The sequence below is a fragment of the Hylobates moloch genome, unplaced genomic scaffold (genome assembly GCF_009828535.3).
Source record: "Hylobates moloch isolate HMO894 unplaced genomic scaffold, HMol_V3 SCAFFOLD_3, whole genome shotgun sequence".
Taxonomy (NCBI): domain Eukaryota; kingdom Metazoa; phylum Chordata; class Mammalia; order Primates; family Hylobatidae; genus Hylobates; species Hylobates moloch.
The window spans coordinates 65568046-65580380 of NW_026652278.1; the positions used below are offsets into that span (position 1 = coordinate 65568046).

Here is a 12335-nt window from a genome sequence, read left to right on the forward strand (position 1 = left end):
CTTAACCACTCTGAGCATGTTTCCTCTTCCATAAAATGGGGAGGACCGTAAACTCTACTTCACTGGATTGTTGTGAGGATGAATTAAGGTAATGCATGAAAAGTAACACCATGCCGGACACAAAGAAAACAGGGAATTCATTAAATCTCTTATTTCTAGTCTAACTCTTCAGCCCCAAGACTGTCTTGAGAGTTCGAGACCATGGCATGGCCAAGAGGCCAGCCCAGCAATGATATCTGGCGAGGGCTAGAGCCATGAAAGGGGACTCACCCAATAGGAGCAGGCTGTGGCCATAGGGAAAAACAGCTGCTGGAAGAATTGGGCCAGGCAGGAAGGGAATCAGAAGACAAATATCCTGACCTCTCTCTCTGCTCCTGCCCTCCCAGGGCTTCCAAGCTTTGATTTCCGGCCTTATATGAGAAGCTGAAGTGGGGGTAGCGGACACTCCTGCTGCCAACTGCCCGCACTCACCAGTGATGAGGTTGTCCACAAGGGTGGTGGGCATGCAGAAGATGCCCACCAGCAGGTCACTGACGGCCAGGTTGAGGATGAACATGTTGGTGACGGTACGCATGTGCCGGTTCTTGAGCACGATGAAACAGACCAGGGTGTTGCCCACCATGCAGAGCAGGAAGATGAGCGCATAGGCCACAATGAACATGGCCGCCACAGGGAAGGTGTGCTGATAGTAGGAGGAGAAGGTGAGGTTTGCAGCCGGGGTGGCCTCAGTGTTAGTCCCATTCTGACTTAGGGGCCAACTGCTGTTGGGAGGCTGGGAGGGCTCCCCTAGGACCAAAGGAATATATGGGTCAGGACCTTAGGCAAAGAGGAGATTACCGATTTCTCACCACGAATGAGACCCTCCGTGTGCCAAACCTTAACCATGCCCTGGTCCCCCAAGTATGTCCCCAGCTCCAGTTGCAACTCGATGCACTGATCCAAGACTTTCAGCCTACAACCACTCAAACCCTGATCTTGTGCTTCATGCCCTGTCTTGCCCATAATTCATTATCCAATGTTGGTTATTCTTTATTAACTCCCCCACCCCATTTAGGTTCCAACTTTCTTGGCCCTGCTGTGTGCCCCAGAGGCTAACCTCTAAGTTCTGCATTGCCCTGGTTCCCTTGTCTTCTGATTTCTAGCTGGGTTCAGCCAATGCCAGGCACTGAAGGAGACGGGAGGGCAGGAGCAGAGACAGAGGTCAGGGTATTTGTCTTCTGATTCCCTTCCTGCCTGGCCCAATTCTTCCAGCAGCTGTTTTTCCCTATGGCCACAGCCTGCTCCTATTGGGTGAGTCCCCTTTCATGGCTCTAGCCCTCGCCTGACTACAGTAACACTCTTCCCTCTCCTTGCACTCACAGGCCTACAAATGGTAACAGCTTCCTGTGGTTGTGAGTCCCTGGGTGCTTCACTGTTTCTGGCTGGTTCTCTTACCCCTCCCTTCTTCCATTAAACTCTATTCAGTTAAACCCTTTCTGAGTGCACCATTTGTTTTCTGCTGGGACCCAATTATTATACCCTCTAACTCTTTGATGTCATTCCCCTTCATCTCCTCCATGGAACTTTAGTTGAGAAAGGCAAGAAGGCAGTAGAGAAAGGGAGAATGAAAGGGGACTGTGAACCAGGGCTAAGGAGCAGAGGCACATCACATTCAGCAGAACATCCAAAGCAGAGGCTCCTGCTCAACCTTTGCCTCCTCCCATCCCGTGATCAGCTGTTCTGCCTGAATAGCATTTAACAAAGCACTTCCACATCTATTATTTTATTTAGCTCTCTGAGCCATCCCATGATGTAAGTCATTAGGTATTAGCCTCATTTGTTTTCTTTTGTATTTTTTTAAACCCTCATTGAATTACCCTAAGGTGTTAGCTTCATTTGAAATGGAGGTCAGAGAGGTTCCATGACTTGCTCAAGGTCCCACAATGATGCTGCAGCACAGCTGGCCCTGCTCTGTGTGTCTGTGAATTAGGACCAGGCTTTGGTGTGTGTTTCCCCAGGCTTGCTTCGAAGGGAAGGCTCAGTGTCCAACCATAGCTCTTCTGGGAAGTCATTAGTTGGGGTGACTCATGATGTTGTGTCATAAACTCTCCTCCTGAGGCCTGTTCCAGGGGATGAAGTGTCCCTGTGGAATCTTTCTGTCACACCCAGAACTCAGCCACTGGCCTGGAGGCTCAATGGAGGTTGGGGCCTGGAGGCTAGAGACCCTCAGAGGAGCAGGGACAGTGAGCTGGCATCATCAGGGCTGCAGGGACCAGCAGGGGGCACTGCGGTGAGTGTTGGGTTGGGGCAGAGGGACTGCGGCGGGAGGTGGACAAGCTGCAAACTTCCTGTGCCCGAAGAGAGATGATACTCCCAGGTTTAGGCCTCTCAAACATCTTTATTTTAATATGGTAAATGTCAAACATGTAGAAGATGGAATATCGTAATAAACATATACAAGAGTATAAAGTTTAATGAGCTGTTATTAGAGGGAATCATATAAGGAACCCCCATGGATACATCATCTGCTTTCAACAGTTATCAACTCGAGGCCTGGAGTTGTTTCATCCATATCCCCACTTCTCTTTGGATTGTTTTGAAGCAAATACCAGACGTTACTTCCTTTCATCCATAAATGTTTCAGTTTGTACCTTTAAAAATAAGAACTCAAAAAAAAAAAACATGAAAAAATGTGATTTCCATCATTATCAAACCTAACAAAATTAACAATTATGTCATTATATCATTAAATAGCCAGCATCCAGCAAAATTTCCTGATTGTTTCATAATTTTTTAAATAGTTGGTTTGTTTGAGTGTGGATCCAAGCAAGATTTCTGTTTCTATTACCTATTATAATATTGTGAACCACCCCAAAATTTAATGGTACAGCACTGTGGCTTGGCAATCTGCGTAGTTCTCCTGGTCTCTCTTGGAACTCTCATGCAGCTGCTATAGTTATCCGCTGGCTCAGCTGGGGCTGGGAGGTCCAAGGTGTCCCTCACATGGCTGGTGACTAGTGCTGGCCGTTGGCTGGGATGTCTCAGTTCTCCATGTAGCCTCATCCTCCAGGAAGCTAGTGTGGGCTTCTTCAGAGAACAGTGGTCTCAGGATTCCAAGAGAGCAAGAAAAGAAGCTACAAGTTGCTTAAGTCCGAGACTCTGGAATTTTCACATCACGTCTGTCACATTTTATTGGCCAAAGTAAGTCACAAGGGATGCCCAGGTTCAAGTCAGTGGATAAATAATTTCACCTCTTGATAGGAAGAAAAGCAATATAGCACTGCAGAAGAGGTGTGGACATGCAAGTGTGATCCATTAAGGTCCATTATGATAAAGTCTACCACCATCCCCATATTGCATTTGGTTGACGTGATGCTGAAGTCTGTTTTAGTTCACAGGTCCCCATTCTGTCTCTTTTCCCTTCTGCAGTATGTTGGTCATATGGACTGAGTGGTTGGTCTGTAGCACTTCTGCAGGCTGGATTTTTCTGATTGCTCCCTCATGATGTCATTTTACATGTTCTGCTCTCTGTCCCCTGTATTACCTGTACTTGGTAGTCAGATCTAGAGTCTTGATCATATTTTGTCCAGTGGCCTTTCTCTTTGTGGTGCTAGGCTCAATCAGGGGGCTCAGGTGATGCACCTCTGCCTCCTGGGCTCAAGAAATCCTCCTGCCTCAGCCTCCTGAGTAGCTAGGACTACAGCTGTGCACCACCAAACTGGGTAAATTTAAGGTTATTTTGTAGAGATGAGGTCTCACTATGTTGCCCAGGCTGGTGTTGACCTCTTAAGCTCAAGCAATCCTCCTGTCTTGGCCTCCCAAAGTGGTGAGATTACAGATATGAGCCACTGTGCCATCAGCTTTTAACATAATATTTTTAGCAGACACTAAGGATTATTGCCTAGACTCCTCACTGCATTTTTTTTTTTTTTTTTTTTTTTTTGAGATGGAGTCTCGCTCTGTTGCCCAGAGTGGAGTGCAATGGCTTCGATCTTGGCTCACTGCAACCTCTGCCTCCCAGGTTCAAGTGATTCTCCTGCCCTAGCCTCCAGAGTAGCTGCGATTACAGGTGCATGCCACCACACCCAGCTAATTTTGTATTTTTAGTAGAGACGGTGTTTCACCATGTTGGCCAGGCTAGTCTCAAACTCCTGACCACAGGTGATCCACCTGCCTTGGCCTCCCAACCCTCATTGCATTTTAAATACAATCCAGGCTCCTTACCAAGGCCTCCAAAACACTTCATGGTCTGATCCCTGTTAACATCTCTCTGACCTCACCCAGTGCCACTCTCCCCTTTGCCCATTATGCTCTGGTCACTTTGACATCTGCTTAGCTCCTCACGCACTCCTGTTTCTTCCAACCCCAGGGCCTTTGCTTGTCCCTTCCTTTAGCTCTCAGCATAAATGTTGTCTTCCCATAGCATCTGGTTTATGTTCATCAATCTGTCAATAGTTCGTGTGTTTCTAGGTTGATTGTCTTTTTCCCCATGCTTGACAGCACCTGCAAAGCAAGGATCTTCCCTGTCTTGTTGGTGGCAATGTCCTCAGTGTCTTGTCAGTGCCTGCCCAAAGTAAATGGTTCAATAAAGAGCTAATAGTTATGGAATAAATAAATATCTGTAGGAAGGAAAAAAAGAAAGGAAGGTGGATCCTGATATCAGGTGAGAGGGTCCTGCTGCAGGCAGGCAGTGCTGATGTTGGAAGGCCTTCTCCAGGCCCCTCCAGAAAGAACCCCCATAAGAGGCATCACTCATCCCAGAACCTGTTGGGAGACTTGCTTACCCCTGCGGAGCCTCAAAATTAGCTCTGAATCATCTCCCATGACTGGGGGGATCTGTGGGTGTGGATGGGCAGAGGAAACTGCCAGAACCTTTCAGGCTAGACTCCAGTCCATTTCCCCCACTACCCTTCACTTGGCCCTCAAGTAAGCTCATCTTCTGAAGTCTGTCTTGAGAAGTAACTGGGAGTGACCCTGCTCATTGATAGAGCCTCAGCCGAGCCTGGGCATCATTTCTAGACAGGGCCCAGATTCCAGCACTGCACATGAATCCTTTCTGGAGGAGGAAAAACTCCTTCCCATTCCTGGCAATTCCCCTGGTCTGGAGGCAGGCAGGCCTCCCACCCCATCTGGGATGCATGCTAGCGGCCAGAGACCTCATTGACACCTTGGACTTGTCCTTCTTGGGATCTGCCAAGTGCCCTTGTAATTACAGCCTGTGAAATTTTCATCCTTGAACCCAATGAAGCCATTCCTCAACTGGAGGAGCTTCCCCATCTCAGGGTGTAACAATGGTTGTCCCCGGGGTACCCAAGAGAGATCAGGGTGTGTGGTTCTCAAAGTGGGGTCCCGACCAGTAGTGTCAGCATCACCTGGAACTCATTAGAAACAGAAATTCTTGGGCCACAACCCTGGCCTTGGGAACCAGAAACCCTTGGGACTGGGGCCCAGCTATCTCTGTTTTACATTTTAAAGCATCCTTCAGATGATTCCAATGCACACTGTGGTTTGAGAACCACAGAATTAAAAGCCTTGAACCAAAGACACCTGGAGTGGATACACACAGTCTGGGAAGTCCCAGCCCTTCTTCCTGCCTCCTTATCTCTATGTGAACTCAGCATTCTCATATTTAAAATAGAAACACACGACAGGCACCATGGCTCACCCCTGTAATCACAGTACTTTGGGAGGCCAAGGTGGGAGGATCACTTGAGCTCAGGGGTTTGAGACCAGCCTGAGCAACAGAGTGAAACCCTGTCTCTACAAAAAATTTAAAAAATTAGCCAGATGTGGTGGTGCGTGCCTGTAGTCCCAGCTACTCTGGAGGTTGAGGTGGGAGGATCGCTTGAGCCTGAGAAGTCAAGGCTGCAGTGAGCTATGATTACACCACTGCACTCTAGTCTGGCTGACAGATCAAGACTCTTTCTCAAATAAAAAATAAAAAAAATAGAAAATAAAACAGAAAAACAGACATTTTCTGGGTGTGACCTAGGGTAGGTCATGTCATCTCCCTGGAAGCCGGACTCCTCATTGGTAAAATGGAGATAAATGAACACCTACCAAAGAAGGGCTGTGCTGAGGATTCGATGAGACGACGTGTGAGAACTGAGAGCACATCATACACATGGCACTCGGTGTGAGGCAGCAGCAGCCGAGCTGATAGTTCTAAGCCACACAATGGATGTGAGCATAATTTTTTATAATGCAAACTGAAAGAAGTGCGAATAAGAAAAAAATCCCTGGCCGGGCGCGGTGGCTCACACCTGTAATCCCAGCACATTGGGAGGCCAAGGCAAGCGGATCACCTAAGGTCAGGAGCTCAAGACCAGCCTGATCAACATGGTGAAACCCCATCTCTACTAAAAATACAAAAATTAGCCAGGCATGGTGGTGGGCACCTGTAGTCCCAGCTACTCAGGAGGCTGAGGCAGGAGAATGGCCTGAACCCGGGAGGTGGAGGTTGCAATGAGCTGAGATCGTGCCACTGCATGCTAGCCTGGGCGACAGAACGAGACTCTGCCTCAAAAAAGAGAAAGAAAGAAAGAGAGAGAGAGAGAGACAGGGAGGGAGGGAGGGAAGGAGGGAGGGAGAGAGAAAGGAAGGAAGGAAGGAAAGGAGGGAAGGAAGGAAGGAAGGAACAAGGAAGGAGGGAAGGAAGGAAGGAAAGAAAGAGAGAGAAAGAAAGAAAGAAAGAAAAAGAAAGAAAGAAAGAAAGAGAAAGAAAGAAAGAAAGAAAAATAATAGAAAGAAAACAATCCCTAAATGAATGAGCTTAACCCAGAATCAGTCTGGGTGTTTCCCTGAGTTCACAGGCCTCCCACTGATGGCTTCATCCTTGTTACCATTTGCTTGTTGATCCTGGGAACACATGGGTGCTCCACCTCTTCCTGAGAGGCTGCCAGTGAACCCAGGCCTGGATGGAGAGGCGCTGGACCCACTGAAGAACACAACACAGGGCTGCCGAGTACATGCAGCATCAACATGACTGATGGCTGTTAATTACATGAAACAAAAAGTTCAAGTTCATTTGTAATCTAAGCAATGCAATTTTACTTTGATTGTTGGGTTAACCTTTTCATCAAACAGATTTTTGCTTGGATTGTTCAGTTAACCTTTTTGTCAAACAGATCGGCAATGATTGAAGTATTCAGTAAGGGCCAGAGAGCATGGATGTGCCCTGTAGGGAGGGGTGCAGGGTGAGGGGACAACAAATCAGCTCTTCGCAGTCGAGGCACATCTGTCCAGCGCCCTAGTGAGGGACCCGCCCCCGGATCCAGCCATTCCACTTCTCACGGTTTACCCTAAGCAACAGAGTGAGGTCTCAGGATGAGAGGGAAAGTATTGACCATGGGACATGGTGATGGTTACAAAATAGTATGTACATGCATTATAAGTCTGTACTCTGTATAAAAAGTGTACGTTTATGTGAACTGTAGATGAACAGAAAAAATAACAATATTTGTCCACAAGGGGTGGTGTTTCCTCAAGTGATTTTTATTTTCGGTTTTTCTAGCTTGCATTTAACCTTTCTAATCAGAAGGAAACTCTGATACATGTGATAAAATACTGATGATGTCACTGGTTCTTGACCCTGACTCATCAAAATCACCTGGCTTTTAACAATACAGATCCTGCCCCTTCCAACTGACTGGATCAGAATCTCTACAGGGTGGTAGGGAGGTATGGATGATGGGCGGGGGATGGGGTTGTTCAGGCACTGGTATTTTTCAAAAAACTTCCCTGGTGATTTCCATGTGTGGCCGGATTTGAGAACCACTGAACCATACAGTCCCTGCCCTCCCGCCACTCACAGTCAAGTTTAATGTGGCTTAACATTTTGGGGGTCACCAAATTCTTTAAGACTCTGATGCATTTTGATTCCTTCACAGATGCTTTCCTAGAGCTTCCTTTTGTTATGCCAATCAATGGTTCCTGTCTGGAGGAATTTACGATCTCCAAAAGCATTGGATCCTCTCCCAAAAAGAGCCCTGGATTTTGACACACAATTTCAAAGGAGTGTTGGGCATCAGGATTTGGGCTCACCCTGCATCCATGACCCCTTCTTTCTCGAGTACTGATTTTTCCTCTGGGGAGTCAGCCTCCTCCTCACACGGAGCTTTTGAGGGACCGTCCATCAGGAGTCTGCACCAACCCCTGGCCAGAGGATGCCAATCAGACCTCTTCTGCTTTGGATTTGCCTCTGAGTCTTCATAATACAGCTTTTCCTGCCCTTGGATGACCTTCCCACACCCTTCCAATGGATTCCCAGTGTTGGTTAGGTCGGCCAGCACTCATTTCTGTTGCTTGTAACCCTAGTGTCTTGGTGAATACAAGGGGATTCAAGTTAGTCATCCATGGACCTCCTGGGAGTCTGCGGAGTCCAGGTTCAGAATCCCAGGGTCAGAGGAAGTAGTAGAGATGGGCAGCACCATAGACCCCCAAGGTTCCTGTTCCCTAGATTAGATGTTTGCGCCCACCTCCCTCCCCAACACCATCCCACACGCTGTCTCTTAACAGGCCGTGTAATCTTCAACGGAGACTGTGCTAATGCAGAGAGGAGAGGATACTGACCTGGGAATCAGAAAGCGTGGCCTGGAGAGCTGGCCCCATGGTGGTCACTGGCTGCATATAAGAGAGGTTGGGGGCTGTGCACAGTGGCTCATGCCTATAATCCCAGCACTTCGGGAGATGGAAGGAGGCGGATCACAAGGTCGGCAGTTCAAGACCAGCCTGGCCAACACGGAGAAACCCCATCTCTACTAAAAATACAAAAAATTAGCCGGGCATGGTGGCACATGCCTGTAATCCCAGCCACTTGGGAGGCTGAGGCAGGAGAATTGCTTGAACCCGGGAGGTGGAGGTTGCAATGAGCTGAGATCACACCACAGCACTCCAGCCTGGGCAACAGAGCGAGACTCCATCTCGAAAAAAAGAAAAAAGAGAGAGAGAGAGGTTAGGGGGCTGGGAAACTTGGTTTGGAGGAGAAGCTTGGGAACTTGTCTTAAAGCTGCTTTTGTACAATTTTTAAAGGGAGGTATAGTTAGTTTGGGGTGGCTGGGAGACTGATGATAGTGGACCCTAAGCCCCCATGCCACCTCTTGGTATTCCTAAGAGAACTGGGGAGAGCTACTTCATCCCTGTGTTCTCCTTGGCTTTCGAATGTGGATGACCTGGGCTTCCTGCCTCTCCCAACCTCGTGGAGTTGTTAATACATTCAGAGAGACAGCAGAGTAAATTACAAAGGGCCTTGCAGAACTTCAGACTGCTTATTGACTGCATTAGCTATCTGCCAGGCAGCTGTGGGGAACCAGGAGGGCACAGTGTGGTTTCAGTTCATTTGGGTTTGTTCCCAGGGAAGCAAGCCTTGGCAAAAGCTTTCTTAGCACTGCTTAGGAGAGTAAAAAGTGGATGTGGCAGAGGATCTAGGAGGAAGGAGGCTTCTTGAGAACTGCAGCCTCTTACTGTTCCTCTTGCAGGCTGAACCAAAGCCCCTCCGTCCCAGGCACCCACCACAGCAACATGGATTTTGCAAGCCTGGCCTCTTTTTGGTGAGTGAGAGCAGGTTGCTCTTCCAAGAATCATTTGGATTGGCAAAGGCCAAAGAATTTGAGGGCTGAGTTGCTAATACAGCCATCAGGAGTCCCCAGACGAGTCCCTCTTTATACTTTTCTACTCTGAGGCCTTTTTATTTCTCCTTACTTCCTCCAGGAGGTCTCTGGTTTTACCCATCAAAACTTGTATTCAGAAAAGGTTCTGATACAAGTCATTTACCTCATAGTGAAAACTGAACTGCCTTTATCACATACTGAGCTTATACTCTCAGTCTTTTTAAAAGAATTCCAGGCCTTAGAGAGTGGAGGTAGAAGAGGCCTAAGGTGGGAGAAGAGGGGAAAGTAAAGGGGAGACAGGGATTTCCCTCTCTCTTTCTCTTGGAAAGGCTAAACATATGCCCTGGAGCACCTTTCCGGGTTCAATGGCTGGCTGCTTCCTCAAGGTCTGCCGGTTCAGTTTACTTGCAGTGCTGGCCACATTTCACGTCCTGCTTCAGCTAAGTGTAGAGATTTTTTTTTCCTTTAGTTAAACTAGAAATGTCTTAGGGGTGGAAACCATGCCTTGTTCAGCTTGAAATGCTCCTCATTATCTGGCACAGGGCCTAGAACATAAATATGATTAACGTATGTTGATAAGTTAGGTACTAAAGGCTATGAATTCTCCTAGAAGCACTGCTTTAGCTGTATCCCATAGGCACTATTAGACAGTATTTCCATTATTTTTGAAATTTGTTTTGTACGACATCAAGCTATCTCTCACAAGGAAAGGAGAATTATCTTCATTTCACAGGAAAATCAAAACTCAACGACAAAAAGAGACTTGCTCTAAGAATACAGCATGCAGTAGTTGTAGACCTCCGGGTTTTCCTGGGCTCTGGGATTCAGGGTGCATCAAATAAGCCAGGAGACCTATTCTGAGTTTGAGCTCCTGCTTAGGCTCTGCCACCTCCATCCATTTTCTCATCCTCTTTGGGTATCATCAGGTCACATATAAAGACCTCTAAGGTCCATTAGCAGCAATTAGGGATCCTTGATTTGGAGGCAACTTTGCCTTCCTGAGGCTTCTGCTACAAAGCTGACACTTTATGAACAGTGCATATATCACCTAAAACCTTGCCTAAAACCAGGCACACAGTGGCCAGAGGCAGAACCGGGTCACTCTGTGCTCAACTGAGAAATAATAGAAGAGGACACCTAACCCCTTTGAGATCCATTACCTCCTAACGAGGCATCACCGCGTGGAGTCCTAGGTTACTTAACGTTCTCTCTCTCCCCATCCCTAGCAGAATCTTCTTTTAGGAAATATTCTGATAAACTTGTTCACATGGATGAGGAAAAGACTCATAACAAAGGCTGCGTCTCTTTTAGGCTTTTGCATTTCAAAAGGAGTCAGACATTAAATTAGAAAAAGGAAAGCTCTAATAATGTAATAATGCAATTTCAGTTATTAACGAGAGAGCTACAAAAAGCTTTTGAGCATGAGAGACTGAATTTAATTCTTTATGTTTGTATCTTTTTTTTTTTTTTTTTTTTTGGAGATGAAGTCTCACTCTGTCGCCCGGGCTGGTGCAGTGGCACGATCTGGGTTCACTGCAACCTCCACCTCCCGAGTTCAAGCAATGCTCCTGCCTCAGCCTCCGAGTAGCCAGGATTACAGGCGCCTACCACCACGCCCAGCAAATTTTTGTATTTTTAATAGAGACGGGGTTTCACCGTGTTGACCAGGCTGGTCTCAAACTCCTGACCTCAAGTGATCCGCCTGCCTTAGCCTCCCAAAGTGCTGGGATTGTAGGCTAATTCTTTATGTTTGTATCTTAAGGGGATCTGATAGAAGTTAGCTGTGTTGTCAGTTCCACTCACTGTTGCTTCAGTTTTTTCATTTGTGAACTCAGAGTTGAGCAGCTGCTTACATATACTGCCTGGCTCTAATAGCCCAAAGTTTTTATGGTAGAATGGGCCACTCAATGATTGTAGTAGAAATACTTACTGTAAGTATATCTCCTCAACTCATTGCTGGAAGCAGGACAGATTGCCATCAGACAGATCATGGTCCCAGTGAGAACCAGGCCTACACCCATCTGGCCTCTGCCTCCCCAGCAGCAGCTGAGACCTTTCCCATTCTTCCCTTCCAGTAAGACAGAAAGTCGTGAAAGGTCTTCAGGACAAAGCTGGAAAGCTAGCCTTCATGGAGGCTGCAGCCCCACAGTGTCCCCAGAATCTAGACCATTTGTGTAGACCTGCTGCGGTTCAAACCAGGGCAATCTGTGCCTCCTGGGCCTCAGTTTTATCGTCTATTAAATGGGGGTCATGTTGTCTCCCTGCTCAATTCCCAGGCTGGTGGGCAGCCCCAGGATGATGATATGCTTTGTGGAAAAGGACAGGGCACAGAGACTCTGGCAGGAGCATTTCCAAGGAGCATATGGAGAAGCAGCATCCACCTGGACCTCTAAGATCTACTGTGTCCTGTGCAGGAGGGACACCAGCTGGCATGCTCCTGTCCCCTCTTCTCTCCAGTGACCCCCTTCCTCACATGGCCACTTCCCCATAGCTGTGCCTACTTCCAGCCAGTGCGGGTGTATATCCTCCCAGCCTTTGGGCCTCTCTCAGCCACAGAGCTTCCAGGATGGGTGGGCAGCTGTGGAGGCCCCTGGGGGCTCCCAGAAAGGCTGGGGTTGGGCTGGGGTCGGGCTGGGGTCAGGCTGGGGAGTGGATCTGATTTGCTGCCCTTCTGCTGATTTGTCCCACAGCATAACATCACAGTCAAGGCCCAGCGGGGAAGGCAAATAAGGATTACTGCCCGGCTGA

General features: G+C 47.8%; 1 protein-coding gene across 2 annotated transcripts in view; it reads right to left on the bottom strand.

Moving 5' to 3' along the window:
* Positions 1 to 12335, bottom strand: part of NPFFR1 (neuropeptide FF receptor 1) — a 37477-nt gene that overhangs the window by 18722 nt on the left and 6420 nt on the right. Inside the window, exons 1-2 of one of the 2 annotated variants that reach the window (XM_058435779.1) lie at positions 1519 to 1558; positions 472 to 786 (exon numbers count right to left, since the gene is read on the bottom strand). In XM_058435779.1, coding sequence (XP_058291762.1) covers positions 472 to 786; positions 1519 to 1558 — 355 coding nt within the window. Of the gene's footprint in view, positions 1 to 471; positions 787 to 1518; positions 1559 to 12335 lie in introns of those variants that run through there. The other variant, XM_032170598.2, reaches the window with a different exon arrangement.